This window comes from Paecilomyces variotii (assembly GCF_004022145.1).
Source record: "Paecilomyces variotii strain CBS 101075 chromosome Unknown C8Q69scaffold_1, whole genome shotgun sequence".
In the NCBI taxonomy this organism is placed as follows: Eukaryota; Fungi; Ascomycota; class Eurotiomycetes; order Eurotiales; family Thermoascaceae; genus Paecilomyces; species Paecilomyces variotii.
In genome coordinates, this window is record NW_021167140.1 from 3,501,821 (window position 1) to 3,516,820 (window position 15,000).

The window sequence follows — 15,000 nt, forward strand, 5'->3', positions numbered from 1 at the left end:
AATGCAGATAATTTTGTATGTTATTCTCCGAATAGTAAGGCCAAAACTGGGCGAATGTTGGTGAAGTGGCGGCGGCCACAGTTGACTGCGCTAGATGCCTTAGAGCCGCCCCACGCCGCAGCTCCAGGTCTTTCCTTCTCGGCGGAGCTGCCTAGAACGCAGGTAATACTGACATCCACCATCGCGTCTGTCATTTTCGCCCTCCACGCAAATACAACCGCTCTGTCTGTCTCTATCTGCAGCTTAGAAGCAGCTTACAAAGTTCGTCGCGCATCCTTCTCTTTACCCGGGCTCGCTGGCGCCATGTCGCAAGTCAAACAGGAGCCGGGCTCGACGCCGTTCATCAAGCCCGACCCCGACTCAAAGGAAACGTCGCTCGGTGCTATGTCGGATGATGACCTTTACGAAGATGCCGGAGATCTTGATTTTTCAAATGCAGCCCAGGATGTCTGGTTGACGCGCATTCCGAAATCGCTGTGGGAACACTGGGCGCATCTGGACGATGATGAAGAGATACAGATCGGTACAGTCAGGGTGGAGGGAAGACCGGAAGATACCAAGAGAGTAGGTTTTCAGATTTGAAATTTCTCTCGAGTAATTCCGGCTGATAACAATTAGATCAGTCTGCGACTTTTCGATCGACCGGATAACAAAGATGTCCCCAAGGACTACATCTTAAAGCGCCAGAACGTGACAGGCGAAAATACCTCCTACGCGGTACAGAACGGTTACGTATTCACAGAAAAAGATCTTCCTGGATATGAAAATCGAGTCAATCTTGTTTTTGGCGAGGCGCGCTCTGCTCTCTACGAGGCGATGAAGCGAGAGGCTCGGAGGAAGGATCGCAAGAGGAGATGGGAGCCCTACGTGCGAAAGACGATACCAAGTGCGTGTTCATGTCCTCAAGAATTTTATTTCTTGGGTTATTGCTTACACTTCTATAGAGCAGACAGCTCTCGTCGGAAAGGTCCGAGACGAGTTCAACTGTATGCCGGTGGAGAACGAAGAATTCCAGAAGATTACCGAGGAACAAGCCTTCAAGATCTTCAAGCCCAAGGAGAAGGTCAGGTTTATAGACAAGGTCTCGGGCAAGATGCTCCGCGCTGGCAACGTCCTACCCGGAGAAAAGAGCGCCTTTGTGGTCAGTATTCTCGTGTCATATCTTCCTCGATACTTCTTTTCATTATTGACTCCAAGCAGCAAGCGACAAAGCCCACCAAGCCTCGGCCCCAGGAAAACAAGACGACTCGTATGCCGCAGAACGAGTTGCTGGATCTTATCTTCCAATGTTTCCGGGAGCACAAATACTGGCCTTTTAGCGCGCTGAAGGCAAGGCTCAATCAGCCTGAAACATACATCAAACAGACACTGGAAATGGTGGCACATCTGGTCCGATCCGGTGACTTCGCAATGACCTGGGAACTCAAGCCGGAAGCCAAGGAAAGCAGCTACGCTATGGCATATCAGAACGCAAAGGAGGAACTCCCACCAGACCCAGGGTACGGTATGGACGAAGAAGAAGACGGTGGTGCCGGTTCAGAGAACGAGGATGTCCAATTCGAGAGCGTAGTTTAGACGGATCGCAACTGCTCTACATGCTTGTAATTTTGGGTGATGGCGTCATATGGCACCAACGGATGGTCTACAAGAGGAGTCTGGGACTTTGTCTATTTAAGAATATATCTCTGATATTACAAAGATGTGAACTATTCACTATATCACCCTCAATAGCCAGTAATGATGTATTGATATGCTACTTAACAGCTGATGGACGGTTCATTGTAGTCACGTGACTGTTTCACGACGTTAAGCGCCACAACACCGTGACGGCTGGCAGCTCACTTGATCCTTAAATCGCCGAGTTCATATCGTGGCGATACCCAACAATACAATCCATAAAACCCTCTCCTCTGTCAGCTAACATCGCTCATTCAGGGTTGACAGTCAGGTAGATATGACCGAAGAGCAGGATCTCCTTGCCAAGATCGGTCAGCTTGCTGGTAAGTGCGATATGTACAAAACGACAGTTATTGTCAGGCCACTGACCCCGCCCAGGCCAGATCAATCAGCATAAAAACCAAGCAGCGCAGAAACCGCGTCCTTACAACACTGCTCCTTATCCTTCTCATAGTTCTCGGTATAACCCAGGCTGGGCGCCATACCGTGGCAGACCGCCTGCGCGACGTCATGTAACCCCTCACCGCAATCGCACCCTCGTTCTCAACAATGGTGGCAAGGCAAGTTCAGAAGCTGGCTCTGCTGGCTCCTCCGGTGCGAGCGGCGACGGAAGTGAGGTAAAGCATGCTGCCTCAAATGGCTGGGTAGCGAAACGCGATCGTCACATGCAGTTGATCAACTCTGCTATTTATGATAAGGAGGCACAGGCGAGGACAAAGGCTATTGAGCAGAGCCGCAAGCTCAAGGCAGAGAAGCGAACCAAAGTTGAAGAAGCAAAGGTTCTTAACTACGCGCAGGGTGCTGGGAGACAGTATCCAAGTGCGGTACCAGCTCACACTCCTGCGACTGCACCACGTTCAACAGTTTATCAGATCCTCGTCAACGATATACCATTCCAGGTTGCCCGAGGTGGCAGCAAACTGATCAGATTATCCAGTGCGGCTACCGTCCCCAATCGATCAAACCAGAGGGCTCGCTTACCTGTAGTAGATGACCCCGCGAGCGCAAATTCCACACCGAAGAGAGTCACGGTCGGTGGAGTTCCTTTCGTTCGCAGCAAAAACGGAAACCTCCACCGTCTAGGTGCTGTCGCTTCGAAGAAGTACGTCTCGAGTGAAATCTCCCGCGAATTTCAGCTGACACAGACAGGAAACCTTCTGAGATCAAGAAAAAGAATGAACTCTGCAAGAGATTCACGTCGACGGGTACCCGCCTCTCTCCGATTTGAGCGTTTGATACTTGGATATTCGTTGATTTCCGGTTAGCTCGATGAATGCTGACATCTATTTTTCTTCCTACAGGTACTTGTTATAAGGGACCGTCGTGTCTCTATGTCCATGATCCAAACAAGGTTGCTATCTGCAAGGAGTTCCTCCAGACTGGTAAATGCGGCGCTGGGTCCATGTGTGATCTGTCCCATGAACCATCACCCAATAGATCCCCTGCCTGTATGCACTTCCTTAGAGGGCGCTGCTCCAACCCGGACTGTCGTTACTCCCATGTTAGGGTAACACCTGGTGCCCCTGTTTGTCGAGAATTTGCAACCCTTGGCTATTGCGAGAGAGGTGCCGAATGCGACCAGAGGCATGTCCACGAGTGCCCTGATTACGCCAACACGGGGGCTTGCCATAAAAAGCGCTGCACGTTGCCACATGTTGACAGGGCAGGCCAGATTCGAAAGAACGCTGCTAACAAGGCAGATACCCTTGCCGACAGTGAGGCCGATCTCTCCAGCGAAGAGGAGGAATACGAAGAGATCGACTCGGATGATGTCGACTCTGACGAGCTCGACGAAGGTCCGGAGATGATAGAGCCTGGCGTCGACAGTGGCGAGATCGCTCAGCAACAGGATTTCGTCCAGTTTTGAGCGCTCTTCTTATTACTGACTCTAATTGCATAGGCATTGTAGTCGAGACCCTGCTCAAGTAGCTAGAGGATCTCAGATTTACGCGGGCATCATTGCCTGGCTGTGAATATATTCTCATTTCAGAAAGATATTCTGTTTTGGCGTCAGGGACACAGGGCTTTCAACGAGAATAGCGATTGGTGATTCTGTGTTATTTTCCTCAACGCGCCATCCTGTGGATGGAGAGAAGTTTTACGTGTTCTCAATTTTACGGATATCCAACTTTGGTTTTCTTCAGATGAGGCAAAAGTGAGCTGGGAAATGAAAAAGGGAAAAGGAAAAGAAAAGAGAAAGAAGCAACGATTAGGTTTAACGCTCACAATACCTGCCAATCCAGTTCGACCTGGAGTGACGGTTTGTAATTTGAATTATTCTTAACATCTCCTGGTCAATGCATAAAACATTTGACGTTTTTCATTTGATACTTTTCATTATTACTATACTTGTTCTCTCAAGTCAAGTGCGTATAACTCGGACCCCGTAACTTCTGTTGCTCATGATGCCCAAGCCCAAGCGCTGGCTCCATAAAACACATTCGGCCCCTTTGGTCAACATACTCAATTGCGGCCTATTAGTATGCTACACGTCCCCCAGTGTATCAGGAATTGCTCGAATTGAAAGTAGAAACGCAATTACCCCTTGCCACCTCCCAATACTATTATTCACCAAAAGCTCCCTAAAACTCATGAATGTTCTGTTTAACTCCCTCATCGAAGGGCCATTCTTTTAGATCAGCCAGTATAAAACCGTACCAATAGGTGGGTTTCCAATGTTTTGATTTATCCCGATATGACAGGTAATATCTCCATTAGCTTCTTATTCTAGGATATGTACGTTATTGGACGCATGTAGGTTTATTTGAAATAGACTCGTCTATGTAACTAGAGTAGGTTGAGAGTAGAGCGTTATGTCATAGGATATATATTTATACGGACCGAGAGAGAAGGAGGGAAGAACGCAGGAAGCATGATGGATTTCTATCTAACTAACTAATTATACTTCATCAGGGGTATGTTAGCCACATTGTTCATGTTTATACTTATGTCTCTGTTTGCGCGGTGATGAGTTAATTATTGTGTAGATACTGGGGGTTGAGGTGGTTATAGCTATAGTACGAGGTAGAAGGTATTTGGTTATCGATTATTTATATATGGTGTCAGCATGGTCGTGCGAGGTCTACTATATAAATATCAATGAGGAGGGAAAATAATGGAGATAATTTCGTCAATGTTAAAGATATAAATTGATTTGAAAGAATTGGCCTCTCCAAGACTGGTTACAAGTGCCAATGCCCGTGTTTGGTCGATAGACAAGAGAATGAACTTCTTCCTAGATAGTCAGAAAGGCAACAACAATAATGACAAAAAGCCCTCCTACCAAGTTCGTCAACATTCAGACGAAAAAGTTCCCCATCTTACCCCTGAAAACCCTGGGGCAGGCGGTCCCTCCCGGACAGCTTCCAGCAGCTAGTTTACCAGGAGCTCTGTTGTGAGTCATAACTTCGATCTCGATATTGCTGCCCACCGGCCGAGACAACGATCTGCACCTAAAGGTTAGTTTTACCTGCTCACGGACGCAACTCCGCGGCTATTGGCGAGAGGTTATCATGTACGATGCGTAAGTACCCACGTAGATCAATGTGAAAGCACTTGGCCTGATTAGGAAACTTGTAGACAATGCCTATGCCGGGATCTAAACCGAGAGAAGTATGTCCGGGTGTCATTCATGCATATTATTGTCGTCGAGCATGTAGTTAGGTATAATCTTATTATTATTGTTTTGTTTTGTTTTTTGTTTTTCCCGCGCCTTGATTATCTTCTAGGAGACGATCAAATTAAACCACTCCTAATTTTAGAGGGAACTCACTGGAAATTTCAGGATTGTCCCGATCGGCATTGTTACGGCAAAAGAAAGCTAAATGAGAAAGAGGGAAAAGAAGAAAAAAGAAGAAAAAACAGGATAAATAAGTCCACTCACCGCAAAAGATCTCGTTTCTGTCTGCGTCATATTATGGAAGAAACGGGTTTCCTTCCTAATGGCAGCATTGGTCTTTCAAGGAATCTTCCATTGGCGCTCTCTCTCTCTCCCAAGATCAGCAATTCCTTACGCTTCATTGCTGTGCCTTTCGCTAGCGGTTACAGTCCGGCATTGGAGCCTCAACCTGCGTCTCCAAGTCCTCCCGATTTCTGGTAACTAGATGACTGTCGGGCAACAACCTGAGAGAGAAAGGACGGAGCATAATACGGGCTGAGGCAAAGATCTCGAGACGGACGAACTCTAAAACAGCAATTTTCCTCTACGTTGCGTGGGCGCCGCGCATGCGGGCGCATGGCGGTGTTAGCTCGAGAGCTGGTGTAGAGAAGGCGGCATGAATATTCTGTTGCGTGCGTAGGAGAATCTATCCAGCTTGCGAGTCCACAGGTTCATCCTATCCAGGCCGGTTAGGGAAAGAGAAGAGGGTCAAAAACACAGTCTAAGGATGCCCACTTGGTTCCCGCGCGGGTCAGTACTAAGTATGGAGTTTTTCGCTTTGCCTGCAAGTCGACGCCGGTGCTGTGGTCATTCTTATTATTGACTTTTGATGGGTGCGAGCACTAAGTAGATAATCTGTGGTCATCTGTGGTCAGAATGGTCATCGTCGTGCGGCAGTAAGTATAATTGGACCAAACCACCATCTACACCGCCAGAGTCCAAGTGAAGAGGCACGGCCGACCTGTTTCCCAGCCATCTTCGCCACTGTGGAGTTTCGAAGCAGAAAGAGCCATCTGATGTTTTTTTTTTTGTCTCAGGTTATCTTTTCACGTGCGCTCATGGGTCTTTTGCTAGGTGCATCTTTAACGCGTGAGGCGAGAAGACCGTTCAACGCATGGACATGTTTCCTGTTTATGCGATGGGCCACCCGCGGTGGTTGTTTCAGGATAAGGATTTGCATCCGATTCGCAGGCGGCTTGTTTACATTGAGTACACTTTAGGGTTGTCCTCGAAGTGCGTGCTCTTTGCGTAGGTAATACTGTATGACAGTATGTACATACCATAATACGTCCTGGCCTCAGCGTCCTCTCTGGGCCGGAGAAATACCGGTCCCCCAAGGCTCTATTGGAGTAACGTGGCAGAGCATTCAGGTACGAAATCGCTCCAGTAAACAACTGCATTCTCTCGGACGACTCTTCTCTCCGAGCATCATTGAGAGCGTGAGGTATGAGTCACAGCAAGGCACCGTCGTTCATTGGCTGCTTCTGGGGGGAATTGCGACTTCTGATGTACTGCTACTTGGGGCCATAGACGAGGCTACCTGAGTCCCCAGGCATGTTAGAGCGTCAGATGCATGTACCGACCTCGTGGTTATGATGTAGAGGTGCAGTTCCCTCCAGATCTGGGCTCCCAGATGCTACGTCGGAGCTATCCGTTTCAATGATGACCGCCTCACATACAATGAAAGAGCCATCACTGAGACAATTCATCCCAGCCGTAGCCTCCGCATCTCCAGGAAAGGTACAATGCTTCATCTGAAACAGGTACTATTCCAATGAAGACCGTGCGGTTGTCGAGTTCGGCCGATCTGTCTCCTGATCAGCGTTCATCGAGCTCGATCATTCTTCCCAGAGGTTCATGCATGTCCGGAGATATTGTGCGGATTGTAAGCAATAGTACACGTCAATTGCTCTTTGGGAATAGGGCAGTTGCTGTGCGTAATCCACCTACTATGAGAGCGGATATTGCAGATGAGATGGTGTGACAGCCTCGCTCTGTATGGCTCCAAGCAATCCAGGGACACATGGTAGATTGTCTGTGTCTCCTATCTTGTAAGCGCACATGCCGCGAGCATCGAGAACAAAAAGTCAAAGCTTTTCTTAGTATAGTCTTTCCTGCTAATTCGCATACTAGTCAGGAAAGGCGGGGGTGGACAGATACCTGGGGAATGTCGCGGGCTGACACCGTTAGACTTGGCCACAGGCCATTCGATACCCTACAGTTGGCGTGCCTTTCCGAAAGTGTAGTCTGCTCATCAGATGTCGTTCTTCGATACCAGACGGAGTCTCCTCCACGTTGGGACACAGGCACCACCGCATCAATGGGTTTCATCTCATTCTCCTTGCTAGCAACAGCATGAGTGTGAAGTCAAATCCGAACAGCACAGCAGGACCGGCTGTTTCACAGTGATCGTGATGCGACCTGGGGGATCCAGGAGTAGCTCGTGGTGAGGACCTGATACTGAGCTTCGTTGAAGATCGAAATCGTACAGCAGACATCGCGCCGCAAATCTACCCTTCCACGTATACTAGCTGGTGAGGAGATACAGATACAGTTCCATAGCGATGGCACACAGATTCAGTATTCTCATCCATCCCGTGCAATGCTCTCGATCGCTATTTTGGAAACGCCCTTCTAGACGAAGTTTGACATATTGTCATCTTATGGAGGTGGACCATTATCACCCGCAGGATCTGCACATCCATGTCTCGACGACAGTCGAGGTCAAAATCAATGGATGCGTGGTGGGCGTCCAGAGGCATCCCAGAATATGCTATCTTCGGTAGAACTGCCTGGTCCACCACACTGTTGATCGGGCCGGTCTGCTTCTCCTTGGAGCAAATGAGGCTCAAGGCCATTGTAGGATCCGCACGCGTTGACGGAAGCAGCATCGACCGTTGCCCGATTGGAAGAGCTCACTGAAGAGAAGCTAGTCGCTGCTTAGAGTGAGCAAGTGAGTCTGTGTCTAGAAGGTGAGCAGGTACTGAGGCCCGAAATGGTGCCTTGGGAGAGGAGCATAGATGCCTTGAACGAGGTGCCAGTGCCTTGTTGAAAGGCCTTCTCAGAGACATTCCAGGCGGGACTAAACTACTGGGTATGGGAGAGACTGGCCTGTCCATCATCAAGCTCCGTTCATCGCCAATGAAAATCATCGGGTCTAAAAGCTTCGTCTGCTTTTCTCTGGCCATTCTCGATCGTCACTCGAGTATCTGAACGTTCTCCTAGTCTGTGCTCTGCGTGCATCCTGCTTCTGCATCCGCTACTGCTCATGCCAGTGCTTCTGTGCCTGTCTTCCCCCCCTGCGGTTCCATGGATGATGGACCATGGTTAGCATCTCTATCTTCTAACGCTTCCAGGTAAAGCAGACAGCCAACATAGACCCTGACTCGCTCCCGTGGATCATCTCCCCGCGGGCCGGCCCATGGCTATCATAGCCCCAACGACGTCGATGCCACCTGGGAATCGTCGACGATGAGGGGGAGGGGCTGACAGATACGATACCAGCACTACTGTTCCCCTCTGGCTGTATCGGTATCGCTTTCGTCTGTTTACCGTGTCCCCGTCCTATCTATTCTTCTTTCCACGTCGTGGCCGCTCGTGGTGTCGCTAGCTAATTGCAGGCTTGCGCCCTTCTGAAACCGCGTATTAGATGGCCCGATGAGCCCGTTGAGCCCACACTAGACTGCTCTTTATTCGTCCCAATAGCAGGTCGGGAGTTGAACCTGATACACACGAGTATGCGACAGAATGGGCCGCGACGGACGGGACTTCAGTACAACCAGCTTTGTTTTGGGCAAGCCAAAACGCGCTGGACTTTGTGCCATCACACCTCCCTTTACGGGAGAGGGAGAGGTCACACTGGCTTCCCCGTTGGATGAATGACCCTCAAGAGGTCCGTATGATCGCTAGTCCTAGTTCAGGGTTCAAGACGGCCCCGGATCGTTCCTTTACCGTACCGTCCAGTACCTCTAGGCGAATCGACGGCGTCAGACCCTAGAGGGAGATCATGGGCCCTGGCGGAATGTCAGTGCGTGCGCCGGCCTGCTTGGGCATCGTCCACCAGACCCTGAATCTGGTCTAAGCGGGTATAGCGGCTGCTACTGGCAAAGAAACAAACTGAGATGAGTTGATCATTCGATCCCTCCGTTTATGATACGCCTCTCTCGCAGACATTCCGGACAGCTCTCATTGCCACAGATCGCGGGTCGCTATCGCAAGAGTGTGTATGTATCTACAGTGCGAAGTGGCTGGGACGCCAAGAGCAAACGGTCTCTTCTATTCTACGGCAACGCCATAGATATGGGTAATCATAATGAAACAAACAGCAGAAACGACCTAAAGCGAGTGGTACCCGCTGGTTCGTGACCATACCATAGATCTATGTATCTCATGGCGTCGGGGAAGTGCTATCAATAGGGACCAATATCACCACGGCCTTTTTCGGGCAGGGGCAGAGAGCGTACGGGACAGTACCAGGCCTCGCCGTCATGACAATATCAATGATCGCGAATCACGGCCTCCTGTCGGTCCTGTCAGAAGGCCAGCCTCAACTGGACTGGGGCTAAGATGGACACCAGAAGCCAAGGGCAAGCAGGACGGCCGGCGGGGACGAAGAGAGAGCGCGACGCAGAAACAGAAAAAGCAAAAGCAAACACGATTGGCATAAGTTACTTATTAGTTCGTGGGGCTGTCACTGTTATTGGAGGTCTCGCGCACGCCTCCGGCGATTGGCACGGAGAAGAGGCTTCTACTTTATGCTCGTCGTCCAGATGCACGTCTGCCCAAAGGGTCGCAGAGCATCCAATAACTTCAGCCCGCCAGCTCGGAACGCACGAGAAAGCGTCGCCTCGTCTTTTTCTCTCCCGCAGACCGCCGAGCCCTGTAGCGTTCGTCCTGTCAAGAGAACGAGCGCTGCTATCGCGGCTTTCCTCTGGTGACTCTGACTCGGCCCGTTCTGTTGCTTCAGATATCAGATATATGTCCCCGTCGAGATCAAGATCCATCGACCCCTTCTCGGTACACAACATCCAGCAACCGTTTTTGTGAAGGTCTCTCTATCTAGAGAAGAGACCTCTTGGAACAACTTTCTCCCTGCCACCTCCCTTTCCTCTCCTCAGCGAGGTCCTTTTTTGTCCCTTCCTCCTACTACTCCTACTACTTACTACTCCCGTTCTACCGACCTCCTCCGTTTTTCTCCCCACCCCGCACCGTTTCACACCGCCTCTTTATCTTGCGCTGCGCCTCTTCTTCTCCATCACGATAAACACAACCCAACATGGCAAGATATTCTCAGCAGTCCTTCGACTTCTACAGCCAGTCGCCATCTGCTCTCGACTCAAAAGCTGCCTTCTCCGAAGAGGACGAGATGAGCGTGCTCGACGACAAGATCCTCGACTCCACCACTCCCGACATCTCACTCGCTGACCCCCGCCGAACATCATATGACCAGGCCTCAGAGACCTTCTCACATCGAGAACCTGTCTGGTCGGATTTCCAAACTGCCTCAAATCCCCAGTCCCGTCAAGACTCCCAAATGTCGAATTCCATCTTCGAGACGTCGAACAATCCCTTTGTGCGATTAGACGCCTCGCATCCCGCCCCAAACTATGTACAACAGACCTCATGGCCTCTCACTCGCGATTCCGGATCATGTACTCCTACCGCCCTGTACGAGCAGTTTCCCCAGGAATTTGATGGCGCTTCGTCCGCTCCCTTCGCCGGCGGCGCCGTCGGTCCCGTCTCCTCCATCAACTTCCCTCAGATGCAATATCGCCCCGGAACGGCCTTTGGCGCCCCCGGTGCTGTTGCCATGTCTCCTCAGTCCAGCCAGGGCTGGATGGCCACGACCTCCGATGTCCAGGACCGGTCGCGACCGAACAGGAGTCCTACCTACCGCAATTCTTCTCCCCTGCACGTCCGGCGGGACGGCATCCGGAAGAAGAACGCCAGATTTGAAATCCCTGCTGAGCGTACGCTGAGCAACATCGATCAATTGATCGGCCAGTCCACCAACGAAGAAGAAATCAAAGAACTCAAGCAGCAGAAACGCTTGTTGAGGAATCGACAGGCTGCGTATGTTTTCCTGTCCCTATATTGTCGACTATACTATATTGAGAGAACGACCCGCTGACAGATATCATTTAGGCTTGACTCCCGGCAACGCAAGAAGCTCCACACTGAAAAGCTGGAAGAGGAGAAGAAACACTTCTCTAATGTTATCAGTGAGCTTGAGGAAGCTCTGCACAGCATGAAGCTGAGGGAAGCCGAGCTCCTCCGCGAGAAGGGAGAGTGGATGACCGCCCAGCAGCAGATCAACCAGTACATTGAGAACCTGCACATGGACAAGGACGAACTTATCCGGCAACATACCTTGGAGACGGCCGAGCTCCGCAAGAAGAACAACATCCTCCGCGAGGCTGTTGAGAAACTTGAGAGCCAGGCTAGAGTCTCCAACCCAACCACCTTCACCAACGAGTTTTCCGACTTCGAGAACCTCACCATGGACAACAGCCCGTGGGAGGACTTCTCCATGGTCAACAGTCTTTCTCTTGAGACCGAGGCCGTGTCTGCTCCTGAAAACTCTATGGTCGTCGTCTCGAAGCCTGAGAAGGCCTCTGACAAGCCTTCGTCCCAGGTTGAGTATCCCTTCAGCTGGAATGCTTTCTACATGTGCCTCCTGTTTGGTGCTTTCATCGCCTCGAATAGCTCATCCCTCTCGAACCGTGCCATCCCTCAGCTCTCCGAGGAGTACCGCGCCGAGTCTGCGAACGTCCTCAAGGCTGTTCTGGCCTCCGCGCCCCCAGAGGTCATGCAGTCCAACAACAACAACAACAATGCTGCGGTTTCGGCATCAGCTACTACTGGTCTCCCTACCACCATCAGTGGTGCGGAGATGGCGCAGATGACTGGCACTGGACCAACCTCGAACCTGGATGAGCTTCACAACACTCTCGCGATGCCTAGCAAGGAGCAGGAGCACCAACAGGTCTTTGCTCTCAATGCTGATCAATACAATTCCTTGACTACCTTTGAAGACGATGTTGATTTCAAGCCTCAGCAACCCTCCAACCTGCAACAAGCCCTCGCTGCCATGCGAAGTAACGGGGCCAACAACAGAATGGAGACTAAGGCCACATCTGAAGTCTACTCGAGGTCACTCCTGTGGGATCGGGTCCCTGAAAAGGTGGTCCGCGACTTCAGGAGAATGGTCAGGGAATGCGGTGCGGGCCCCATCAAAGAGGAGCAACGGGACGACTTTTGCCAGTCGTGAACAGCAGTGGATGAGTACTAGGAGTGCTTTCGCTTAGATGCACTTTCCCTTCTTCCTTTCGTCCCCAGCTGGAACGCCCATATGTTTCTGGCTCTTTTGAAGATTCCTTTTATCGGCCTTCTTCGGATTCTAGAATTATCTGATCTGATCTGATCAGGCTAAGGCTAGGCAGGCCTAGTCAGCCCAGCATATTACGTTCTTGTGGTTTATCCCACCCACCCCTTTTTGTTACTATCTCTTTTTCTGAGATTCGATTCAGCACTACGTGCTTGAATGATGCCTCCAGCTAGAATGGGGAAGAGGCAGAACTCAACGCATGCTTAGTTAGCTAGTGGCCCGACGCCTTCGACATTTCCTTTGTTTTATGTTCATGTCACGTATTGCATGATGGACGGTCTGTGCGATTTAGCGAATTGTTTGATTAGCCAATTTTCCTCATTGTCATTCAGCTCTGGGAGGTGTTCTGGCGTATTTCTCTGCCTTCTTTTTATACTCATGTCGAATGGATGACATGGACAGACAGAACGGATGAAATGAACTGCTTTTTTTCTACGGGTGGCATGATATGAATTGGTAATTTGGACAGGAACTGGTTTTTGTTCTTCATTTATGCGGAAAGGGAAACGGAACAACGGAACGGTTATCGCTTCTTCTTTTTCTCCTTTTCTGGGGCAGAGTTTCTGAAGTTCTTCTTTTCATCTTCTTTTCTTTTTCCCTTCTACCCATGTGGAGCTCTTTTCTTCTGCCTTCTCGTCGACTTCGATGATCGATCGACCTCGACCTCTTTACTTCCGACTTTCGACGCTCATTACTGAGAATATTTCCTTTTTTTTACGAATCTGATCCAACTTGGACAGTTAAGGTGTCTCTTCACCCCCTCCCTGAAATGAAGAGGGAGAAAAAGAAAGGGGGAAAGACACCTCTCCTGTTCATACCACAATCCTTGTCTTTCCTTTGTCTTTTCCTTTTTATCGATCCTTCCTTCACTTCTCCACATGTTATTTATTCTTTAACCACATATTTACTACTTTTCCCAGATGGTGGATTGTGGATTGATTTTTGATTGATTTTTTTATGAAGCTAGCGAGTGTTCACGATTGGCATGATTGAGATGAGATGAGAGATGATACGAATTGAACTTCTGAAATTTTTTGCTCGATTAGCCAGATCGGTGGTCTACAAGAATAGACCCTGATATGCGAGCTGGATGACGCCCACAAACAAATGAGCCCTTTCCATTTTCTTCCATTCTTACGTAGACAGTAGCAATTATTGTCATTCGTAGTATATTGTCCACACCCACGTGTTAGTTATCTTTCTCTTCCCCTGTCGAACGCACACACGTACGTACATACATACGTACATACATTAGCTGTAGAATTACGCATTTCTACTGCCTTCGTTCGAAGGCTTGCGATTCACAGTAAGTACGTTTACATGATGCATATTAATTGCATAGCCAGACTGGTTCTTGGACGGACTCGTCGGGCAACGAACGGGCGGGGTCTTCTGCATTACAGGTCGTGGGGAGTTAATCGGGTCGTTGCGTCTTATCCTGGCTGTGCCTACTTTAACTGGGACTGGGCCCGGGGGCGTGGCTTGGGCATGTATGTATTGATACGTACCCGGGAAGAAGGCTATTTCCTATGCAAGCATTGAATTGGGGGGGGGGGTGAGTGCAGATATGGAGAATCAGTATTAGTACCGCGAACATGATATCTAGATCTAGAAGATGCAGAAATGGTGTACAGGTGTGCAAGAATCAAAGATGTCTATTTGTGAGATTGATTCTAATGTTGTATGACATCTCATGGGATAAGCCAGGCCACAGACAGCCTTTTTTTTGCTTTTTCCTTTCGCATGTGGATCGCTTAGATAGAAGAGATAGATAGTGTATTTGTCAGATAGATTTGTGCTCTGTTATAGACAGTTTAGACTTCAAATTAGGCTGCAAGAATATAGCCCCGGTGATGGTTTCATAGCTCGTTCGGAGTTAATACTGCGGTCTGTAGGGACTGAGGACCGCACAGCCGCAGAAAGGAACGGAGGGTCGCGTATGTTCGCTCGAATCCAAAAAATTACGCACGCTGCCCAGAAGCCATCCAAGTGGCTGACGCCCTTCTACCAGATCTCAATCATACGGGCTTAGTGTCATATGAGATTGGGTTGGTGCCATACGTTGAAAAGAGCAAAGATGAGGCTTCGTTGGGTCGAGGACTCAGGCACAGGAAGAGATGCCTGGTGCAGACGGCTGGTTAAGCCCATGACGCTCTCAGATACATCTTAACCGTCCATATTCGAGGACCGCTCATGACGTTCGACGGATAGTGGAGCAGACGACTCCCCGGGTGCGCCAGAGGTAGCAGGATACCCTGTTCAGTCATGCGTCTTAGTT

At 49.8% G+C, this 15,000-nt stretch overlaps 3 protein-coding genes across 3 annotated transcripts; all 3 read left to right on the forward strand.

The window, feature by feature from the left end:
• Positions 1–129: 129 nt before the first annotated feature.
• Positions 130–1,734, forward strand: C8Q69DRAFT_453306 (transcription initiation factor IIF, beta subunit-domain-containing protein). The gene is made up of 4 exons (XM_028629617.1): positions 130–564; positions 619–886; positions 945–1,141; positions 1,201–1,734. Exons 1-4 carry the CDS (start codon positions 304–306, stop codon positions 1,573–1,575), a joined length of 1,101 nt encoding a protein of 366 aa, XP_028489645.1. The 5' UTR covers positions 130–303; the 3' UTR covers positions 1,576–1,734.
• Positions 1,720–4,006, forward strand: C8Q69DRAFT_453311 (hypothetical protein). Its single transcript, XM_028629618.1, has 4 exons — positions 1,720–2,000; positions 2,056–2,779; positions 2,827–2,882; positions 2,979–4,006. The coding sequence occupies exons 1-4, from the start codon at positions 1,955–1,957 to the stop codon at positions 3,542–3,544; spliced, it is 1,392 nt and encodes a 463-aa protein (XP_028489646.1). The 5' UTR covers positions 1,720–1,954; the 3' UTR covers positions 3,545–4,006.
• Positions 4,007–10,496: 6,490 nt separating this feature from the next.
• Positions 10,497–13,087, forward strand: C8Q69DRAFT_44878 (putative bZIP transcription factor). Its single transcript, XM_028629310.1, has 2 exons — positions 10,497–11,407; positions 11,480–13,087. Exons 1-2 carry the CDS (start codon positions 10,611–10,613, stop codon positions 12,603–12,605), a joined length of 1,923 nt encoding a protein of 640 aa, XP_028489647.1. The 5' UTR covers positions 10,497–10,610; the 3' UTR covers positions 12,606–13,087.
• The last annotated feature ends 1,913 nt before the right edge of the window (positions 13,088–15,000 follow it).

What these genes read in the sequence shown, in the direction of transcription:
- C8Q69DRAFT_453311 (XM_028629618.1), top strand. Translation starts at nt 1,955, where the DNA reads ATGACCGAAGAGCAGGATCTCCTTGCCAAGATCGGTCAGCTTGCTG. An exon ending in CAAGATCGGTCAGCTTGCTG is followed by an intron (nt 2,001 to 2,055) that starts GTAAGTGCGATA and finishes GACCCCGCCCAG; the next exon opens with GCCAGATCAATCAGCATAAA. An exon ending in GGTGCTGTCGCTTCGAAGAA is followed by an intron (nt 2,780 to 2,826) that starts GTACGTCTCGAG and finishes TGACACAGACAG; the next exon opens with GAAACCTTCTGAGATCAAGA.
- C8Q69DRAFT_44878 (XM_028629310.1), top strand. Translation starts at nt 10,611, where the DNA reads ATGGCAAGATATTCTCAGCAGTCCTTCGACTTCTACAGCCAGTCGCCA. An exon ending in TTGAGGAATCGACAGGCTGC is followed by an intron (nt 11,408 to 11,479) that starts GTATGTTTTCCT and finishes GATATCATTTAG; the next exon opens with GCTTGACTCCCGGCAACGCA.
- C8Q69DRAFT_453306 (XM_028629617.1), top strand. Translation starts at nt 304, where the DNA reads ATGTCGCAAGTCAAACAGGAGCCGGGCTCGACGCCGTTCATCAAGCCC. An exon ending in GACCGGAAGATACCAAGAGA is followed by an intron (nt 565 to 618) that starts GTAGGTTTTCAG and finishes GATAACAATTAG; the next exon opens with ATCAGTCTGCGACTTTTCGA. An exon ending in CGTGCGAAAGACGATACCAA is followed by an intron (nt 887 to 944) that starts GTGCGTGTTCAT and finishes ACACTTCTATAG; the next exon opens with AGCAGACAGCTCTCGTCGGA.